Source organism: Colobus angolensis, unplaced genomic scaffold (assembly GCF_000951035.1).
Source record: "Colobus angolensis palliatus isolate OR3802 unplaced genomic scaffold, Cang.pa_1.0 Scaffold21, whole genome shotgun sequence".
Taxonomy (NCBI): domain Eukaryota; kingdom Metazoa; phylum Chordata; class Mammalia; order Primates; family Cercopithecidae; genus Colobus; species Colobus angolensis.
This window is the reverse complement of record NW_012115266.1, coordinates 155,394-177,613: the sequence shown is the minus strand read 5'-3', so window position 1 is coordinate 177,613 and position 22,220 is coordinate 155,394. Positions and strand designations below refer to the sequence as shown.

The 22,220-nt window shown below is 54.8% G+C and overlaps 1 protein-coding gene across 2 annotated transcripts in view; it reads left to right on the top strand.

Moving 5' to 3' along the window:
• ANO1 (anoctamin 1, calcium activated chloride channel) overlaps positions 1 to 22,220 on the top strand; it is a 102,937-nt gene that overhangs the window by 29,431 nt on the left and 51,286 nt on the right. For both annotated transcript variants that reach the window (XR_001001807.1, XM_011942303.1), the window contains exons 8-11: positions 1,561 to 1,602; positions 8,548 to 8,612; positions 9,941 to 10,075; positions 15,683 to 15,843. Coding sequence is in view for 1 of the 2 variants with exons in the window: in XM_011942303.1 (XP_011797693.1) it covers positions 1,561 to 1,602; positions 8,548 to 8,612; positions 9,941 to 10,075; positions 15,683 to 15,843 (403 nt within the window). In the remaining variant the exon portion in view is untranslated. The remainder of the gene's footprint in view (positions 1 to 1,560; positions 1,603 to 8,547; positions 8,613 to 9,940; positions 10,076 to 15,682; positions 15,844 to 22,220) is intronic.

Sequence of the window (22,220 nt, the reverse complement as noted above, 5' to 3'; positions counted from 1 at the left end):
CCTCTTGGTTCCAAGACCACCCGCACTGGGTCGCTTGCTTGAGTGTGTGGTCAAGTTGTCCCCCCCACCTGACAGGAGTTAGAGGAGTCATGGAAGTTGCTGGTGAGTGCAGAGGGCACTGGACAGACCCCCAAGAGTCCCATAGCTTTGTCTGCCTGGATATTCTTAAAACTCGTTGGCCAGGCCAGGCGCAGTGGCTCACGCCTGTAATCCCAGCACTTTGGGAGGCTGAGGCGGGCGGATCACTTGAGGTCAGGAGTTTGAGACCAGCCTGGCCAACATGGTGAAACCCCGTCTCTACTAAACATACAAAAATTAGCTGGGTGTGGTGGTAGTCCCAGCTACTTGGGAGACTGAGGCAGGAGAATCACTTGAACCCAGAAGCGAAGGTTGCAGTGAGCCGAGATCACGCCAGTGTACTCCAGCCTGAGCGATAAGACTGAAGGGAAGCTCAGGCTGGCCTCGGCGGCCATGGTGAGGCTCTCACTGCATGCTGTGTAGTTTCTGCTTTACATTTTTACTTCCATCTTCCTCACCGTGAAGCTGTCCTGCATCCTTCCCCATTCCAATCCTGTGCTTACTGCATCCATTCGCTCATTCATTCATTCGTCAAAAATATCTGGTCGATTGGGCATGGTGGCTCATGCCTATAATCTCGGGAAAAAAAAAAAAACCATTAGCCAGGCCAGGCCAACCATGCCTGGAACCTCGACAGAGCCGCTCCCTTGCTGCTCCTCCCCCATTACTTATGTCAACTGTAGTTATTTGGGGCTCACTGAATGACAGTTCAGTATCATTTTGAGTGTTTGCGAGGGTAATGTGCACACAGCCATGGGCAGTCTAGACCCACGATGTCCCAAGACGGGCTCTCAACCCTTACACCTTTCTCTTCCTTTAGGTTCGAAGGTCTAGATCCAAGTCAGGGTCTGACCAGTCTTAGCTGTGTGTCCTCAGAAATGTCAGTTTGCTTCTGGGAGCCTCAGTGTTTCCATCTGTAAAATGGGAGTGTTGGACTCACTGATCTAGACGACAGTGACCGTGTCATTTACTGTCCCTCTTGGGATGCTCCACAGCGAAAGGGAGCAAGACATGGACTGTCCCAGCAGAGTGGGACGTATGCGCACCCTATTGATAGGACTCTTTCTGCCTCTGAAAGACCCCTTTCTTTTTTTTTTTTTTTTGAGACGGAGTCTCGCTCTGTCGCCCAGGCTGGAGTGCAGTGGTGCAATCTCGGCTCACGAAAGCCCACTTTCATTTGTGTTTCTGGTTCCAAGGACCTGACCATGGATCCTCTCCTAGAGTTCCCTCTGTGTCGAGGGAAGAGGCCGCTCAGGCCGTCCTGGAGGCCAACAGGACGGCCAACAGGGACGGGCATGGCCTTTCTATCGGAACAGGGGGCGCACCCGGGCAACCCTCATGCTTTCTGTGAAATGTTGTCCCAGGATGATCTAATCTGTGTCAGCGAGGGCTGCTGGGGTTTATGTTTTGAAACATTATGGATGTGAGTGCCTCCAAAGCTCCACTGGATGGTAAGAAAGTCCCTTTCCTCTTTTTTAACAGGGAGACTACGAGGGTGAAAACGTGGAGTTCAACGACAGAAAAGTAAGTTGATGGAGCGGAGCAGGAGGTGGCTCTGTCGAGGCTGCAGGCATTCTGGGGCGGGGGTGGGTCTGCAGCTGGACCGAGGACTCGCTGGCCTCCAGGGCCTCCCCAGGGCGCTCGCTGCAGGGGGCCGAGCAGCGGGTGTCCCCTCTCGCCTTTTCAGGAGAAAAGTTCCTGAGCTTTGTGTGGCTGGTTTGTTCTCCTCTTTCTGATTCTCAAAAGTGCCTTTGGCAGGTGGCTGTGAGCATGGGAAAGGGAAAGCTGTGCTCCCAGAGCCCACTCCTTGCACGCTGTCCTTCCCTTATCTTCTCAGGACAATCTGAACTGTGCCTGGGCCTCCAGCTGTCCTTGCTGGCACATGGCCTAATCCCACAGGGCTCCCGGGCAAATAAACTTGGGAACCACTGAGACCAGGTGCACAGAGAACAGTGGCCCCCAGCAGCGCATTGGGGAAACCTGTTTGATGGTGATCAATGAAGCGTTTCTCAAATTTACCTCACCTGGAACCCTTTTAAATGGATAAGTTGTCGAGTTAGTGTCCCAGGGAACACACTTCGGGAAACACTGGGTGACCCCTTTATTCTTTTTTTTTTTGGGATGGAGTCTCACTCTGTCACCCAGGCTGGAGTACAATGGCGTAATCTCGGCTCTCTGCAGCCTCTGCCTCCTGGTTCAAGTGATTCTGACTCAGCCTCCAGAGTAGCTGGGATTACAGGTGCCTGCCAGCACGCCCGGCTAATTTTTGTATTTTTAGTAGAGACGGGCTTTCGCCATGTTGGCCAGGCTGGTCTTGAACTCCTGGCCTCAAGTGATCTACCCGCCTCAGCCTCCCAAAGTGCTAGAATTACAAGCATGAGTCACCGCACCCAGCCAGCCCCTTTATTCTTTAGTGGCTGTTGCTAATCCCTCACTCCCCAAAGCGTCGGTCCCCACCCTCTGCCCCTCACTCTGAACATGGGAATTCCACCCTTCCCACCCAGGCTCCCCAGGAAGCTCTGCTCCTCTACCATGCCCCCAAAAAGAACATGTCCCCACCACAGCCATTTGCTCTTCCCTTCCCCTTGGACCCACACCCGATTCCAGCCTTCCCCCCAGGTCTCCATGTCAGCCTCTGTTCCCCAAACGTGCCCAGCCTTCCCTCCTGGGAAGCAGTCCTTCCTAGACCCTGCCTCAATTGCTGGTCCTTCTGCAGGTGGTGGGTAGAGATGCTTCCCTGACGACCTCACAATAGTGTCCTTGTCCCAATTCCCAGGGGCCAGGACCTCTGTGTATGGAACGTTCCTCCTTTCAGCCTCCCCCCACAGGCCCCCATACATGTTTTTAAATCTTTGGTACTTGATACAGCTTGCCTGCCCGGGAGTCCAGATGAAGATGCTATCTAACTTAGCACAAAAATTACATATTTGGTTATTTTTAGTGTAACATCTGGCATCGTCCGAGACCCCATGACTTGCAGAACTCCCCACCCCGATCCTGTTGGAAAAGGAACATCCCTTCCACAGGCCTGTCCTGACCAATTCCAGCCTCAGAGTCCAGCCCCCTTCATTCCTCCGCACCCCTCTGGCGCTTAGCAGATGCCTGTCCTCCCCCTAAAGATGCTTCTTCCATGGACACCAGCAGTCCCTTTCTGGCTGAATTCAGTTCTCTGGGTCACAGGCCCCTGAACTCTACCCCCTCCTCCCTCTCCTCCATTCTCAAGCCACACTGGCTGCTTTTCTAATCTCAGGATTGCTTGGCTGATGGTCACATCAGTGCCAGGACTAGCTCTTTCAGTTACTTATTCATTCAAGAAATACTTACTGTGCACTACTGTGTGCCAGGCCCAGCAAACACAATGTGGGTTTGTCCAGGCCCAGCTGTTTACCTGGAATGCTTCCCACTCCCCATTTAATTTTAGGTCCTAGCAGTGGATACAATGCCTGGCCCATGGGGGTAGTCGGGGAGTAGTAATGAATGACAGTTCAGTGGATGAATGGATTAAGGGATGATAGATGGATGGATAGAGATGGAGATGGATAACTGTATAATGGATGAATGGATGGAGGGATGGAGGGATGGATGGATGGATAAATTACGGATGGGCGAATGGGTGGATGGATGAATAGATGATTGATGGGCGGGTGGGTGGACGGATGGATGGTGGAGAGATGAATGATGGTTGATGGATGAGTGGGTGGGTGGATAGGTGAATGGGTGGATGGACAGATGGTTGATGGATGGGTAGGTGTGTGGGTGGATGGATGGATGGATGCTGGAAGGATGAATGATGGATGATGGGTGGGTGGATGGATGATGGAAGGATGAAGGATGGATGAAGGGTGGGTGGATGAATGATGGATGGATGGTTGGATGGATGATAGGTGGGTGGGTAGGTGAATGGATGGATGCCTGAGGGATGAATAATTAATATGGATGGATGGTTGGATGGATGATAGGTGGGTGGGTAGGTGAATGGATGGATGCCTGAGGGATGAATAATTAATATGGATGGATAGATGGTTGATGGAAGGATGAATGATGAATGCTGGAGGAATGAATGATGGATGATGAATGGATGTATGGATGGATGGATGGACAGGTGCTGGAGGAATTAATGACGGATGATGGGTGGATGATGGAAGGATGAATGATGGATGATGGGTGAGTGGATGGGTAGGTGAATGGATGGATGCTGGAGGGATGAATAATCAATGATGGATGGATGGGTGGATGGATGATGGGTGGGTGGGTGAGTGGGTGGATGGATGCTGGAGGAATGAATGATGGATGATGGGTGGGTGGATAGATGATAGAAAGATGAAGGATGGATGATGGGTGGGTGGATGAATGATAGATGGATGGGTGGATGGATGATAGGTGGGTGGGTAGGTGAATGGATGGATGCCTGAGGGATGAATAATTAATGATGGATGGATGGATGGCCATTAGAAGGATGAATGATGGATGCTGGAGGAATGAATGATGGATGATGGATGGGTGAGTGGGTGGGTGGATGGATGGATGGATGGATGGATAAATGGATGGATGAGTGCTGGAGGAATTAATGATGTATGATGGGTGGATGGGTGGATGATGGAAGGATGAATGATAGATGATGGGTTGGTGGGTGGGTAGGTGAATGGATGGATGCCCAAGGGATGAATAATTAATGATTTTTGGATGGGTGGCTGATGGAAGGATGAATGATGGATGCTGGAGGAATAAATGATGGCTGATGGGTGGGTGTGTGGATGGATGGATGGATGGATGGGTGCTGGAGGAATGAATGATGGAGGATGGATAGATGGATGGATGAATGGATGGATGGATAGATGGATGGACAGGTGCTGGAGGAATGAATGATGGATGATGGGTGAATAGTGGATGATGGAATGATGAACGATGGATGATGGGTGGGTGCATGGGTAAGTGAATAGATGGATGCCAGGGGGACGAATAATTAATGATGGATGATGGGTGGGTAGATAGATGATGGATGGGTAGATGGATGATGGGTGGACGGGTAGGTGAATAGATGGATGCCGGAGGAATGAATAATTAATGATGGATGGATGTATGATGGAGGGATGAATGATGGATGCTGGAGGAATGAATGATGGATGATGGGTAGGTAGATGGATGATGGAAAGAAGAAAAGGAGGGAAGGAGGGAGGATTAGATGGGTGTTTGGGTCCTAACTCAGAGCTGCGGGGAACTCTGCATTCTGCCGCGATGGCTCCACATCACAGCCTGGCACCGAGTTTTTGCCTTTCCAGTGACAGACCCCATGCCTTCTCCATTATTGTTCCCATCAGTGGCAGGAGCCCCACATGCCTGACCCTGGGTGCCTCACAGGGCAGAAAGGAAAGTGCAGCCAAGGACATTTTCCTGTGCTGAGCTGGAGGGTGGGCAGAAGAGAGTGTAGGGAAGTTTAAGCAGGAGGCAGGTCTGGGCCACCGCAGGGCAGCCATCACTCTCCGTCTGATCATGGGACCACAAACACGTAGGAGTACTTGAGAGTGAGCGCCTTCCTCCAGGATCTCGGGCGAGTTCACACCCATACAGAACTAAACCCCAGGTGAGCAAGACACGCCCCCAGAACTGTCTTTGGATGTGCAGAAGGTGTTCTGCTGGGCAGCTGCTGCCTCCTCCTGCCAGGGCACTGGAAGAGTAGGACCACCTGGGCCCTGTGGGGGAAGGGGGTGGCTTGGGTTGTGGAGGATTGACTCCAGGCATGGACTGAGGTCTGCTGCATCCCTGGGTTGGACTGGGAGCCACAGAGCCCAACAGGTCATTCATCCATCCATTTATCCATTCATTCAACAGTCACTTACTGAAAACCCACAGGCCCTGTTGGAGGCATGGAGGGTGAGAAGGACCAGACAAACCTGGTCCCTCTGGTGCCTCTGTTCTAGAGGGAAAGGCAAGGGGCAAGGATGTACACCAATTAAAGACTGCATCCATGTCACCAAGGGCCAGCGGCAGCCATGTGAGTCCTGGCAGGGGGTTTCAACAAGAGAGACGCCTGAGGGTTGTTGGGATCCCTCCAGGGTGCAGATGCTGGAAGGCTCCCAGGTCACAGTGACTGAAGCCACCTGGCTGGCCTGGTTCTCCAGTCCACAGTCCCCATGCCTGGACACCCCACTGCCTGCTCACCAGGGCTAAGGTGCCACCTTGGAGTCCTTCCAGCACTAACAGTGGAGTCTTTAGGTGGATTTCTTTGCCTTGACAGTGCAGAGTGATTGATGTCACCTCTTGGCAGGAAGAAAAGTCCACCGAGGTCAAGAGGTTTATGTAGAAAGCTGGGGGTGGGCCCCTCCACGTGTCTGTCAGAAGATGGTGGGAACCACTGAGGGCGGGTCCTTCCTCCCCCGGTGCAGAACTGTGTCCTTTCTCCCTGTCCCTGTCTCGCTCCCTCCCTCCTTCTGTCCCCATCTCCCTCCCTCACCTCTCTCTCCATCTCTCTATCTCTGTCTCTCCATCTGTCTCTGTCTCTCTCTCTCCCTCTCCCCACCTCTCTTTATCTCTCTCCCTGCCTCCCTTCTTCTCTCTGTCTCTGTCTCTCCATCTGTCTCTATCTCTCTCCCTCACCCCCACCTTTCTCTTGTCTCTGTCTCAGTCTCTCTCCCTCTTTTTCTCCCTCCCCCTTCTCTCTGTCTCTGTCTCTCCATCTGTCTCTGTCTCTCCTTCTCCCCTACCTCTCACTGTCTCTCCCTCTTCTCTCTCTGTCTCTGTCTCTCTCTCCCTCTCCCCACCTCTCTCTGTCTCCCTGCCTCTCTTCTTCTCTCTGTCTCTCCATCTGTCTGTCTCTCTCTCCCTCTCCCCTACCTCTCTCTCTGTCTGTTTCCCTGCCTCCCTCCTTCTCTCTCTGTCTCTCCATCTGTCTCTGTCTCTCCCTCTTCCTCCCTCTGTCTCTCTGTCCCCTCCCTCCCTCCTCCTCCCTCTCTGCCGCATCTTCCACCTATCTATGGCATAAATCAGTGGCTTGACTCTAGGCGAGGGGAGGAAGCTGCCCAGGTCAGCGATGGCTGCTTTGCTTTTGCAGAGGTGCAGCTCTGCTTCATCAAGGTTTGCTGGCCGAGGCCTCCCTATGAACACGGTGAAACTGTGGCCTTTTCATTGTTATCTGCCTAAGGAAACGCACTGACGCAGAACCACCCTGTGCCTTCTGCATATCACTAACTCACATGAGCCCATCTGCCTTCTCTCCGTGCCCTGGGAGGAGAGATCGCATCCTTCAGTGTAAAGGAGGAGACAGGGATGGGGGAAGGGGTCTGACCAGGACTCTGGATTTGGGGGTGGGGGAACCTGCCCAGGGCCGCAGACAAGTCACAAGCCCCTCCACAGCCATGCTCAGCTGCAGGTGAGGCTGGTGGCTTCAAGGGGCTGTGCAGCAGCAGGCGGCCCCTCTGTGGATTTCAGAAACACGCCCTCCACCTGTGACTTCGGGTGGGGGCAGCCATGGGTACGCCTGCGCTGTTTCCCCTCCCTGTTTGTCAGTGGGGGGTCTCTATAGTGCACAGCCCCAGTGTTACCCCGGACGAGGCGCTCAGGCACGTGAGGCTCTGTCAGCTGTGGAGATGGCTCACGCTCACTTCCTGCCCTCCAGACACTGGGAGGAGTTACGGAGGCTCCAAGGGGTTCCCTGGTCCCCCAGCTGTGATCTTGACTCTGAGTTTGGGAGGCAGCTTGACCCCAGAATGGGCTCTGAACTGAGGAGGGCAGCTGCCCCGCCTCTGGCTCCTGCTGGGCAGCTGCCCTGTCCCGGGACAGCCTTTGGGCCCCTCGCAGTACCTGCATCCTGCCTTCCCTGAATGTGACCCTGTCACTGGGCTTTGAGTTGAGCTCTGTAAAGCATTAACCACCCACACACATGGGTTTATTTTATTTTATTTTTTTACCAGCAGTCCTAACCCGGCGTCTTCCTCAGGACATCCTCTGCATGTTCACACAAGGCTTCCAACCCACCAAACTCATTACCATCCCTGCCCAAAGCCTGGGGGGGTAACAGGGTGTGTGTCAATTTCATTTATTTCACGAAGCGCTGTTAATCAGACAGCCCATCTCAGGAGATAAACCTCGAGTATCTTGGCATCCCTTGAGAGTTTTTAAAATTTCGCCACTGGTATTTCTCTGCTCAGAACCCTGGTGGTTTTGTGCCCTTTATAAAGAATGGTCTGGTGTCTGATGGGGACGACCAAAAACCCTAAAGGTGAGAAGCCCTACAGTGTCCGGCCCATTTATCACGAACAGCTCACATTCCATAACCTGCCAGAAGCTTCTTTCCCATCCCCACGTTCACCTACAAAGGGAGGCCCGCTCTTGCTAGCACACAGCCCACTCTCAGGAAGTGTTTGTGGGATGAATGAATGATGTCACGGAGGCTCCGTCCCCACTGCTCTGCATTCCAAGGAGCAACCTCAGAGTGCCACATGGTCACCAACCCCACTGCTTCCTCCCCCTCAGCTCCTGTATGAAGAGTGGGCGTGTTATGGGGTCTTCTACAAGTACCAGCCCATAGACCTGGTCAGGTAAGAACGCGCCACAGCCTGCGGGAATCAAGTCCCTAGTCTGACGGCAGTTGGATAACGTCCGCCAGCATCCCTGTGGGTTTCTACCACTCTGAATATTCGGTACCTGGGAACGTGTTTGAACTTGAAGAGCTTGTGTAGGAAGACCCAAAATGTCCCTGCAGGGCTGAGAGCCTGGGCCAGCATGAGTTGAAGCAATTTATTCAAATTCCCTGGAGGGTGGGCTCTTGTTTGTCACATTTACCATCTCCTAAATTCACTGCCTGGCCTGGCCTCACTGGGTAGCTGGAGGGGTTTCCTGCTTTGAGATGTGGAGGGGAAGGAAAGAGCTGCCTCAAATGTGGAAGGATGTCTCCTCTCCCAAGAGGATCTCTGTCCCCACAGGGCAGGAAGGAGGGGCGGACCAGGTTAGGCAACCTGCCCACCAGAGCTTGGCTGGCAGAAATCCATTCAAGCCATCAAGGTGCCAACCACACTTAATATGAGGAGCAACTGGGTTTCTTGGAACCTCCCAGCCAAGGTGCTTTCCAGTCCTTACGCTGAACAGGGCTTGGAATGGAGCCCACAGCCTCGGGAAGTACACCCACACCCACCAGCATAGGCCATCACACACAGAAATGTACCCACCTTCCCGGGGCACCACAGAGAAGTGGGGGCCAGGCGTGGTTGCTCGCACCTGTAATCCTGGCTCTTTGGGAGGCTGAGGCAGGTGGATTACTTCAGGTCAGGAGTTCGAGACCAGCCTGGCCAACATGGTAAAACCCTGTCTCTATTCAAAATACAAAAGTTAGCTGGCAGTGGTGGCTCACGCCTATCATCCCAGCTACTCGGGAGGCTGAGGCAGGAGAATAGCTTGAACCTGGGAGGCGGAGGTTGCAGTGAGCTAAGATCGCGCCACTGCACTCCAGCCTGGGTGACAGAGCAAGACTCCATCTCAAAAACAAATAAATAAATAAGTAAATGCAATGGGTGTGGTGGCGGGCGCCTGTAATCCCAGCTGCTCAGGAGGCTGAGGCAAGAGAATCTCTTGGACCCAAGAGGCAGAGGTTGCAGTGAGTCCAGGTCGCACCACTGCACTCCAGCCTGGGCAACGGGAGCAAAACTCCATCTCAAAAAAAAAAAAGAAAAAGAGAAGAGGGGAGGGCTTCAGAAAAGCAGAGAGCACCCCCAACCTGATGGGGTGGCCCAGGACCCCACTTTCTGCTTTTCGGATGAGAGAACCAGTGCCGCCTGTTTGAGTTGCTCCTTGCTGGGGAGGGCCCAGGACATGTTTCCCTGCTAGTATTGAATGACAGTGGGCTTAACTCTGCTCTGCTCCCCTGGTGTAGGAAGTATTTTGGGGAGAAGATCGGCCTGTACTTCGCCTGGCTGGGCGTGTACACCCAGATGCTCATCCCTGCCTCCATCGTGGGAATCATTGTCTTCCTGTACGGATGTGCCACCGTGGACGAAAACATCCCCAGGTAGGTGGCAGCCCCCCCTCCCCCCGGCGGCACACACCAGGGAGCCCTCTCCTGCCATCCCAGCTGCACAATTCACTGGGACCCTGGCCTCTCACACCAGTTCCTGTACACATGAAACCTCACGCCAAGCCACGAGCCGTCAGGAGGGAAGGACATGGTTCGAAGCCATCTAGGAGTCTGGGTGCCCTTCTCAGGCCCATCTGTGCTAGGCTATGTTTTATTGTTAAGAGAAAGGTATAAAACAAACATCTGACCATTTTCACTCTTTGAAGGTTGTTATGGTTTGCTTGTTCCTTTTCCTTGTTGGTCATTATGTGACAAGAAAGTTCTTTGTTTCCTTGTGTGCCCGGGAGGTGAGACATGGATGCCAGAGGCCTTTGGTGCAGGCTGGCGCTCGTGGGAGGTGAGACTGGGATGCTAGTGGCCTCGGTGCAGGCTGGCACTTGCAGGAGGTGAGACAAGAATGCTAGAGGTCTTGGTGCGGGCTGGCACTCACAGGAGGTGAGACATGAACACCAGAGGCCTTGGTGTAGGCTGGCACTTGCAAGAGGTGAGACTTGGATGCTAGTGGCCTCGGTGCAGGCTGGTGCTTGCAGGAGGTGAGACATGAATGCCAGAGGCCTCAGTGCAGGCTGGCACTTGTGGGCTGTACCATAGGTTCCACCTGCCCAGCTTCCTAAGGCTACCTGCTTCCCTTATCCACACAGCCCCGGGAAATTCTGCAGGAACTGTTCCATAAGGGAGGATTGCATCCCACAGCATAGGCAGGCGTCTGAATGTAGATCCGATGTGCCTTCTGCTGTTCACCAAGGGTATGTCAGACGTCAGGGAGCTCAGAAAAGAAGGCCCAGACCTGAGACAGCAGCTCCCCCAGGTGACTCCAGAACAAGAGTCCAGTTTTGCCTGGTGCGGTGGCACATGCCTGTAATCCCAACATGTTGGGAGGCTAAGGTTGGAGGATCCCTTGAGCCCGGGAGGTCGAGGCCACAGTGAGCCATGGTCTCACCACTGCACTACAGCCTGGGGAAACAGAGTGAGGCCCTGCAGCCAAAAAAAAAAAAAAAAAAGAGTCAGGTTTTGAGAAGCTCAGCCTCACTGTGCAGAGAGCCCCTCTGGTGCTTTTGTAGCCGTTTCTTAGATCTCCTGACACGAACCTAAGGATAATTCCAGGCTCCCAACCTCTGGCAGGGTCTCTGTGTCCACAGGCAGTGCCTTCAGTGTGCAAATTGCTCCCCCAAGAAATTGACTGTAAAGGGAAATTTGGGCTGGCCCTGCCCTGCAGGGGCTCGAAGTCTCAGAAAAGTCCTAAAATGTTAGTCTGGTTATTTTTCAAACCACTCCTGCCAAGTATCTCTAAAGCAGAGCTACAGTTTGGAAAATGTATCAACTGAGCCTGTCTGTAAAGACGCAACAGTCTTAGCTAGGAAAGAAACTGGCTCTTAGCAGCACAAAAAGACCATATCTGGTCAATCTGTGTTTAAATGATGTTTTGATACATGAATAACACCTAAAATATTCCACCCACCCGGAGTCAAGGCTCTAAGGAATCTGGCTTATCTCCCCTTCGGTGCTATTTGGTCCTAGGCAGGAGAAAGGGTTTCCCTTTGTTAATATGATATGAGGTCCTGGGCACTTGCGTTTGGTTGTGGTAAAGCTCAAGGTAGCCCAGATTTGGTGGGGAGTGTAAGGCTGGCTTTAGCCTAAGAGCTCAAAGCCAGAGGGAAATGGTGAGTGCAAGGTGGGGATTCTCCCCATGACCCACTGGAGGAAGCCTGGGGGACCTCCATCTTCCTTCCTTCCTTCCTGCCCTTGGAGGGTGGCCTCAGCAGGGAGGTTCTGCCAGCCCCGGATTTGGCCATGCCAGCTCGGCCCTTCCACCACATGGTCAGAAATGCAAACAGCAGTTACTCAGGATTCAACCACTGTGGGCGGAGACGAGGCCAAAGCCGAGACCCCTGCCCAGTAGGTGACCTGGAGCGAAGAGGCAGGTGCGTGCTTCCCGCAGCTTCCGCCCCGTCCCCACCAAGCTTGCAGGGAAGCCGGTGCTCAGCGTGGAGCCGCCTGCCGCCCTTGCACCTCCGGTCCTCTCTGAAGAGGAGAGCTTCCTGCTCTTTGTGTTTTGGCTAAAGGCGGTGAAGTGAGAGGCGGAGGGGGTTTAAAACCGTCAGAAAAAGGCTTCTTGTTGGGCTGGTGGTGTTTGTGCTAGAAGCTGACGGGGGCGGGGAGGACAGCCCAGGAGAGCCATAGGGCTCACGGACAGGCCGTTGGTATACACCTTGGCCCTCCCTGTCCCTAATCCCACCACCGGCGACTCCAGGCCACCCTCAGGCCAGGTGGTCACTGTGGCCTGGGCCACATGCTGGCGATGACGGGGGTGGCCTTCCACGTGCCTGTTCTCTGGGAGAGGAGCTCACGTTGTGCCTAACTGGGGACGTCCTGCCCCCATCGCCCAACACTCTGCTTTCCTCTGCCCTCAAGAGGCCCTCAGAAGAGAGGAGGCTGAGTGAGGGGCACAAGATGAAGCCCGAAAGGCCGGCTCCTGGCTTAGGTTTAGAACTCACTGCTGCTGCAAGGCACTTGGCTATTGCATGACAGTGACAACAGCATTGATGACCACATGATGGTTGAGGGGTGCCAGGCACTGTTCCAAGGGCCACACACGTACTGGTTGTTGGTTGTTTAATCCTCCTGACAACCTATTAACACGGCTTCTCTTCACTATCAGCTACCCCATTCTGCAGCCGGGCAAACTAAGGCCACACGGACCACAAAATGCAAGAGCTGAGATATAAACCCAGAGCTAGCTAACCACAGAGTGCAGGTTCTCCCACCACCTGTGTGCACCTGCCCACCCCACCCGACCCCTGCTCCCACACACACACACACACACACACACACACACACACACACACACACTTCCTCCCTGCTCCAGGCCATGGCCATGGCTTCAATGAATCGTTCTTAACCTACTCATCTTTTGTGCCTGGAACATGCCGTACCTACACCACTCTGTCACCCAGGCTGGAGTGCGGTGGTGCGATCTCGGCTCACTGCCACCTCTGCCTCCCGGGTTCACGTGATTCCTGCCTCAGCCTCCCGAGTAGCTGGGATTACAGGCGCCCGCCACCACGCCCGGATACTTCTTGTATTTTTAGTGGAGACGGGGTTTCACCATGTTGGCCAGGCTGATCTCAAACTCCTGACCTGGAGTGATCTGCCCACCTGAGCCTCCCAGTGCTGGGATTACAGGTGTGAGTCACCGTGCCCGACCCTACACCACTTTTTAATAAATGTTTAGGGACTGTACCCGAAGGAAGAGAATTGAACCAGAATGTCCATGATGCTGGGCACAGAGGAGGCCCCTCAGAGCCTTGCAGGGGACATTTTATGAAGTACCAGTGCCTGTGGACCACGCAGGATTCTGTGCATAAGTTCAGTGTATCCAGGAAGTCAAAAAACAAAGACCCTCTTCAGCGTGCTCCCGGATAACCCTCTGACCCAACCAGCCAGGGTGTGTGTTTAGCGCCCAGAACCTTGTCCAAGGCAGCAGAAAGGAGAAAGTTCAAAGCGGGCCAGAGCGGGAAGGACCTTATTCTGACCCCTCCTCACTTTCCAGAAAGAAAAACTGAATCTGAGGCCGAAGGACTTGGCCAGGGTCGCAGAGGGTTTGAGTAGCCAACTGAGGGCCCAGTTCAGGCCACCCACCTTCCACAGGGAGCCCCCACGGCCCTTGAGCAGTAGAGGAGAGCCACGCAGTGCTCGGGCTTTGAAGATAGAGACCAGGATTCCGTTCTCACTCTGCCCTGTGGCCCTGAACAAGTTACTTCCCCTCTCTGGGCTCTGGGATTGCAACAGTCCCCAGTGCTGGTCCAGGCGAGGTGGAACATCTGTGCCAGCCAATAATGAGGCTCCTGCTCACGCCGCCGATAGGCTGGAAGTGTTGGTATTTTCTTTTTTTTTCTTTTTTTTTTTGAGATGGAGTCTCGCTCTGTCGCCCGGGCTGGAGTGCAGTGGCCAGATCTCAGCTCACTGCAAGCTCCTCCTCCCGGGTTCCCGCCATTCTCCTGCCTCAGCCTCCCGAGTAGCTGGGACTACAGGCGCCCGCCACCTCGCCCGGCTAGTTTTTTGTATTTTTTTAGTAGAGACGGGGTTTCACGGTGTTAGCCAGGATGGTCTCGATCTCCTGACCTCGTGATCCGCCCGTCTCAGCCTCCCAAAGTGCTGGGATTTCAGGCTTGAGCCACCGCGCCTGGCAGTATTGGTATTTTCTAATATTCGTGGGAGTGAGTCAGTGCTGGGGAGGAGGCACAGAGATGGGTCTCAGGCATCACGAAGATCCTTTCTCCGGCCGCAGTGGTTGAGATCTGGTCCCTGGCTTGCCTGTGCTCAGCAAAGCAGAAGCCTGCACTGAGCAGGACCCATCGTCCCTGCCAGGGCCCCCTTGCTTCCCGAGTGAGCCCACAGGGTGGGCCTCTGCTGCGCCAGGCAGCTGGGGACCTGTTCCTCCCGGCCCAGCCCCCGGTCTCCCAGAGGGGAGTCCTGGGGTCCCTGTTTCTCTACCTCATGTGTCCAGAGCACCCAGGCCACGTCCAAGGCAGCCGCCCCACCAGGCGGATGGAGATGCTGTGTGAACCGCGCGTAGACGGTGCCTGGCACAGAGCAAGGACCCTCGTCATCTCACTGTTTTCCAGGACCTTATAACATAAGGACCTGGCTAGCATTTGCTATTGGCACAAGGCTTGCTGATTAGATGGGGGCAGGCTGGGAACTCTGCCTCTCCTGGAAGTGGCTGGAGGACAGGTTACAGAGGCTTCTGCCTCAGGGTCACCCCAGGGGTGAATGTTCCGGGGCCCATCTACCACAAAACAGGTCTGGGTGAGTCCACCTCCAGGGCCGGCAGCAGAGGTTGCAGGGCCCCATGCAAGAGGAAAATGCAGGTCCCTAGTTCAAAAATCATTGTGTGTGTGTGTATGGTGTATGTGTGTTTGTGTGTGTGTATGTGTGTATGCTGTGTGTGTGTGTGTGTGTGTTGAGATGGAGTCTCACTCTGTTACCCAGGCTGGAGTGCAGTGACATGATCTCGGCTCACTGCAACCTCTGCCTTCAGGGTTCAAGCGATTCTTCTGCCTCAGCCTCCCAAGTAGCTGGGATTACAGGCGCCTGCCACCATGCCTGGCTAATTTTTGTATTTTTAGTAGAGACGGGGGTTTCACCATATTGGCCAGGCTGGTCTTGAACCCCTGACCTCAGGTGATCCGCCCGTCTTGACCTTCCAAAGTACTGGGATTACAGGCGTGAGCCACAGCATCCAGCCCATTGTGTGTTTTTAGACAGCAACAGGGGAGCGTTAAACTAAGCATGAGGCCCTGCTGAGCTCAGGGCCAGTGCAACAGCATGGGTCACACGCCTGTGAAGCTGCCCTGGATGGCAAGGAGGGACAGGGCATGGCTAAGTACCCAGTCTATGTCCACCACAGCAGGGACCTGGGGGACCCTCGCCAACCCCCAGCTCGGGCCCAGCACTTTCTCCCAGGCCAGCTCGCCACCCAGGAGGCTGTCCATCCATGCAGCCTGGCAAGGCGATTCCAGGGCTGCCTCTTTCTTGCAGCATGGAGATGTGTGACCAGAGACAAAATATCACCATGTGCCCGCTTTGCGACAAGACCTGCAGCTACTGGAAGATGAGCTCAGCCTGCGCCACAGCCCGCGCCAGCCACCTCTTCGACAACCCCGCCACCGTCTTCTTCTCTGTCTTCATGGCCCTCTGGGGTAAGCAGAGCTCCAGCACACTGGGTTTTTGGGCGGTGCTGAGTCTGAGTGGCACCTACGCTGCTTCTGTCTGTCTTGGTGAAATCATCCTCAGGCAGGGGTTGTCAGGAAAAAACACAGGAGATGACCCCCGTTTTATGTTCAGGTTACTGGGGTCCGCACTGCATCAGGAGAGACACACAGGTTCTCCTGACCCTGCCCAGAGTCCCTTAGGAAAAGCCCAGCAGGGACGTTTTGCTCTGAGAAATCCTGACACCAGGGTGTGTTGGCCTGGGAGGGGCAGCTGATTTAATGCAGGGAGGCCCGAGGATCCTGCCTCCATCCCTGCTGCTGCTGGTGACCACCACACCCTGAAGGAAAGCTGACCTGGGCCAGGTCCCGGAGGCACCATCTCTCACTAGAGCCTTCAGCATCCCTGCAGGCTTCATGCACCCATTTACGGATAAGGAGGCAAAGACCTAAGAGAGTTGGGAATCGCTAGGGGTCACTCAGCTCCTGATTGCCACTGGGCTCCACTGCCACCCAAATCTAAGGCACTGGGCTCCTCCAGGAAGATTCCCTAACCCCAGTCCTACCCGACACCCATCTTCAGCTTTTGGGGCTCAGGAGGTTGGGAAGTGGTGGCCGAGTGCATTTCTACAGAGGTTTTGGGGGAGCAAGCAGGGCCATTCTGTCCTCCGCAGTCCCGTGTCACAGCCTGTGCCAGCTGGGCTTCAAGATGCCCACAGTGGGCAGCCTGTGCTGAGCCTGGCCCCATGCCAGGCAGTTAAGCCCCCATCCTTACCTGTGAGCTCCCACCTTGTAGGAGATGGGGCAGAGACGGCACAGGAGGGAATTCAGGAGGGCTTTCTGGAAGAGGTATGAGGCCCTCCAGCTGAGTTGACATGGGTGTGGGGGAGGGAGCATTTGTGGCAGAGAGACCAGGTGTAGAACAGAGAGGTCTCTTGGTCCCACCTCGCATCCCTGCTTGGGGCAGGCTCCCGGGGCCAGAATAGCACCACCTCACCTGAAGCTCTATGTGCTTGGCACTGCCCTGTGTGCTCCATGGGTAGGCAAGGGGCAAACGCTGACTGAAAAGACATTGTGAGGACGGAGGCCAGCCAAGCGCGGGGCTCTGTGCGGCCCTCATCCACCAGCGTGCTGATCCTGGAGATCAGACCTAGGATTCAGTACCGTGCCCCATCACTAACCAGGGCATTGGCTGGCGTTGTCAAAGCCGTGCCAGCATCCTCCGTGGAAATTACCACGAAATCAGGCCTGTGATTCCAGCTCAGCAGCCTCCTGACCAAGGGACAGCTGCTCGGGGGAGGCTAGAAACCTAGGGGAGGTTCAGGGGATGAAGGCGGAGCTGGGTCTCTGGGCTGCCCTGCACAGAAGCACCCAGCAAGCTGGGCAGAGAGGGACTGAAGTGCCGGGACCCGGCTCCAGGTCCAGCGTGCTGCTCCCCTCTTCCTCTTTATGGCTCCTCGGCTCTCTCCAGCCCTAAGCCCCGTCCCTACATAGCTCGGCAGCCTCCTCCCCTGCTCCGGAGGCTGCATTCAGGGCTGGTGTTCCCTCCAACAGTGCATAAGAGAATTCCCCCACGAGGCTGAGGAGGCAAAGGAAGCCGACGGGCTGTGGTTATCCTCACACTTGGTGCAGACGTCCTGCAGCTGGGACTCAGGGTTTGGCTCAGCCTGTGTGATTTGGGGGTGGGTGTGCACAGCAGAGCTGAGGAATGTATCAGGAGAGGTGAGAGAGGGGAGGTCTGGCCCACCCTCTGCAGCTCCTGCTCCAGCCTGGGCAGCTGTGCTGGGTCCTCTTGCCTCCACTCACCCATCACATTCCGGGGACCCGGGACAGAGGCAGCCAGCTCTGAGCATGGGTGCTGGCGAGGGTGGGAATTGGAGCTTCTCCACTTAGATGCTGTGTGGATGGCCACCTCCCTTAAGCCCCTCCTCACTCTGGAATCTTACTGGGCAGCTCCGTGTCCTTAGCAGAGTTCCCTCCACAGAGGCCTTGGCCCCGAGGCACCTCCCTGCAGCCCCCACCCTCTGTGTGCCCAGCTGGAAGGGCCCGGCTCCCGTGAGGGCTTCCTCCACATGGTGACCAGCAGCTCTGTTTCCTCATTTCGGTCCCCTGGGCCTGTGCGGCCACTGAGACCGTACTTCGGGTGGCCCATAGCAAGACCCACAAATAAGTGTGACCCTGTAGCACTGAGCCCCCGAGTCGCTAGAAGACTGTTCAGTGCCACCTTCTGTGGTCAGCCCTGCTGCCCCGTGTGCATTTCTACAGCCTCCCGAGGCTCAGCCTCCCCCTCTGCCAGTCCCCACCTCACTGCTCTGAACCTCAGCTTCCTCGTCTGCAGAATGGGGCTGCATGAGGATTAGAGGCGGTGGACATGAACTCTCAGCCGAGGCTTCGCACGTAGCTCGCTCTAAATAGGTGGTCACTGCCGTCTTACAACATTGGAGCTTGTGAGAACCAAAGAAAACCTACATGAGAGTGTGCACACGCCTCGTGTGTGGGAGGTACTCCTCGGCCCGTGCGTACTGAGCGAAGTGTGTGTCCCACGCTGTGCCGGGCCCCAGGGGAACCACAGGAAGCAAACCTGATGTATCTGCTGCTCTAAAAGCTGCAGCATCTGATTCAAGAGAAGGCCCATGGGAAGGGTGCAGGGCTGTGGCAGGAGTTCCAGGTGCCGGGAGCAGGTGGGAGGGGCGTCAGAGCTTCCGGAGAGATCAGCAAGGACTCGCTGAGAAGAGCTTAGTGTGCTTGCTTGGAGGAATCCGAACCCAGTGCCGTTGGCTGCTGTGTCAAAGACGCTTTCCTGTCTTATGCTCGAGTCAGAGACTGCAAGTCTAACAGGGAACTCGTGTAGTGATTAAAAGAGGGGTGCCATAGTGGGGGCCCAACTCCAGGAAGGGTACCTATGGGAAGGTGCGAGAGAAGCGATTGGGAGCCTCCTGGCACCCTCCCTCCCTGGCCCTCGGGGCCCCTGATTTCATCCATCTGTTTCCTCTTTCCCTGCTGAAATCCCTGGGAGGAATCCAGCCCTCAGACTCCCTGTAGCCACTTCTCCAAAGAAAGGGCCTCCAATGGAAAAGAGAGACTTTCGATTATTCCAAAGGACTCCACACTTTGTTTTAGCTCTCCTGCTATTCCCATGAGTTAAGGAGACGCTGGCGGGCTTGGCCGAGCTGGTCTCATCTGACACACAGGATTATAAATTACAGCTCCCACACTTGACCATGAATAATAGGATTTTAAGGGCCCTGGAGAAAGCGGCCACCATGTCCTTCCACCCCACGCTCTGCCCATCCCTAGCATCCCCTTAGGATCTGGGAGGGTGCAGCCATCTGAGAGCCCCTGGCTGGTGTTCTCCACAGCAGACGCCAAAGGCACCACTTTTGTGGGACTCGCCACACGTCCAGTAATTCCTGGGTGCACGGAACTGGGCCTCTCTCCTCCGCAGAGAAAGAAGGACATGGTGTTTCATTTTCTCCTTCTCCAGTTACAGACACGCCCAGTAAGAGCGGGTTCCCAGGGTAAGGGAGCAGACAGGCTGAAGGAGCTCCGATGAAGAAAGAAGCCTATTTCTCCATTTATTAAATAGGGAATCCTTTCCCCATTTCTTTTTTTTGTCAGGTTTGTCAAAGATCGGATGGCTGTAGATGTGTGGTATTATTTCTGAGGGCTCTGTTCTGTTCCATTGGTCTATATCTCTGTTTTGGTACCAGTACCATGCTGTTTTGGTTACTGTAGCCTTGTAGTACAGTTTAAAGTCAGGTAGCGTGATGCTTCCAGCTTTGTTCTTTTGACTTAGGATTGTCTTGGCAATGCGGGTTCTGTTTTGGTTCCATATGAACTTTAAAGCAGGTGCTGGAGAGGATGTGGAGAAATAGGAACACTTTTACACTGTTGGTGGGATTGTAAACTGGTTCAGCCATTGTGGAAAACAGTATGGTGATTCCTCAAGGATCTAGAACTAGAAATACCATATGACCCAGCCATCCCATTACTGGGTATATACCCAAAGGATTATAAATCATGCTGCTATAAAGACACATGCACACGTATGTTTATTGTGGCACTATTCTCAATAGCAAAGACTTGGAATCAACCCAAATGTCCATCAGTGACAGACTGAAAACCAAACACCGCATGTTCTCACTCATAGGTGGGAATTGAACAATGAAATCACTTGGACTCGGGAAGGGGAACATCACACACCGAGGCCTATTGTGGGGAGGGGGAAGCGGGGAGGGATGCCATTGGGAGTTATATGTGATGTAAATGATGAGTTGATGGGTGCTGACGCGTTGATGGGTGCAGCACACCAACATGGCACATGTATATGTATATAACAAACCTGCACGTTGTGCACATGTACCCTAGAACTTAAAGTATAATAAAAAAGAAAAAAAGAAAGAAGCCATCTTGGGCTGTAATTATCCCATTTTGAGCTTAGCACACTGGGCAATAAGAGATCTCTGTGATGAGCGCCTGTTGCAGCTCTTGTTTTGGGAGCCCAAAGCACTACGTGGCATTCTGGCCACTGCAAACTCCTTCTTCTGTGTGCCAAGGCATCACCCACTCACGCCTTCCAGGTCAGCTGTGGGAGTGCCTACTGGGCAGGCGCGGGTGCTGCACCCACAGAACAAGCTCCTCCCCCCAAGCCTCCCTCCTTCTTGGTGTTCCTTCTGCTCGGCCGTCCTTTGAGAGGATGTGGGCTGCGCAGATTGCTCAGCACCCTGGTTGTTTGCGGAGAAACCCACAGGGGTCTGGTCCCTCATGTATTGGGCTGGCTAGCAGCCCTGTGGCCCCCAGGCCTGTGGACCCTCCGAGAATAGAGTGTCCAGGGCTGGCCAACCCTGCTGGAGGCTCTAGGCCTGGGCCTGCTTCCCAGGTGACAGCAGCTCTGGGTTTGTCGGTCCCCCGTGGTTCTCAAACTGGGTCCTATAGGCCTCTGCAGGGTCCCGCACCAATCAAGAGGTTTAAGTGCAAGGGAAGGAAGCCTGGGTACAGCATGGAAGTTGGTATCTTGTCCTAGGGGCCCATGACCCTGAGAGTGAGTGCCGTAGGACCCTGTAGCCCCAGCGCCTCCCTAACCTCACCCTGGCCTCAGTCCTGAGTTAAATGAACATAGTCCTTTGGCCGATTTCACGTTTGGGGCTTCTGCCTGGAGTTTGTTAGGGGAAGATGAGAGTTCCTTTGCTGAGGTTCGAAGGCTCAGCCAGGGCCTGCCGTCCCCTGTGAGCAAGTGAGGGCCCAGGGAGAGTCAGGGGAGGCCTTTCCTGGTGAGGTCAGGTGCCTGCACTTGCCTGGAAGCCGCCCTCGGACTTGCTCATCTCCACCACACCAAGGCGTGGGCAGAGCAGTGTGAGGGGCAGGTCTTGAGTTCCTGGGACTCCAGTCACAGGTGGGGACAGACACGCGTAGAAATCAGCACAGCCTCAAGATAAATGCAGTCATTTCTCTTCGTGGACAAAGGCGTTCGATTTTCCAGGGGAGGCCGAGAATGGGAGCCGTGGGTCGGTAGCTCAGTGCAGAGAGTGAGTTCCAGCCGTGAACAGTGAGACACGCTGAGCTGGACTGGCCAGCGAGGGGGTGAGCGCCCTGTGCTGGGAAGCATTCAAGCTGAGTCTGGAGGACTTCTTGCTGGGGCTACTGCAGAGCATTGGGAGGTGATGTCTATGTGTGATCCAATGCCACGTGGCTTATGGGAAGATTCCCAGGCCTACAGCCCAGCTCTGGTTTTTAATTTGGGGATCAAACTGTATTGTAAATTTAGAATTATAAATGTAGGATCAGCAGCAGTCTGTCACCGCTGAAGCGCATGTGCCAGAGCTCCCTGTTGTTTATCACACTGTATCCAAACAGCAGAGAACCTGTCCCCATTCCACAGAGGAGGAAAGTGAGGCTCCACTGGCATAGCCAGGAACCGAAGCCACATCTCTCTGAGCCTGTCCTCACTCCCCTGCCTGCCCCTGCCTGTCTCTGAGCCTGTCCTCGCTCCCCTGCCTGCCCCTGCCTGCCTCACTGGACCCTGTGTCTATCAGGAACTATCTCCCCAGCACCTCCCCACCCACCCCCACTGTCACTGCTGTCTGCTGCTCCTTCCCTCCCTCGCCTTCCTAGAGACCTCAGCACTGGTCAGATCCCTCCCTGTCTCCCTCTCTCTGATCGAGACCCAGGAGGCTGTGACTCCCCAGCCTCCTAACACCCCAGCTCCAGGCTGGGAAGATCCACCGCAGGGCCCAGCCTGCCCTGGCCACCCACTTGACGGTTTGGCTTCACTGGATTACTCAGGCTGGCCTGGCTGTGTAGTAGGATGGTTAGATACAGTCAAGGGGTTCACAGTGCCAGCTCCGGGGCCCAGCTCAGGTTCAAATCTC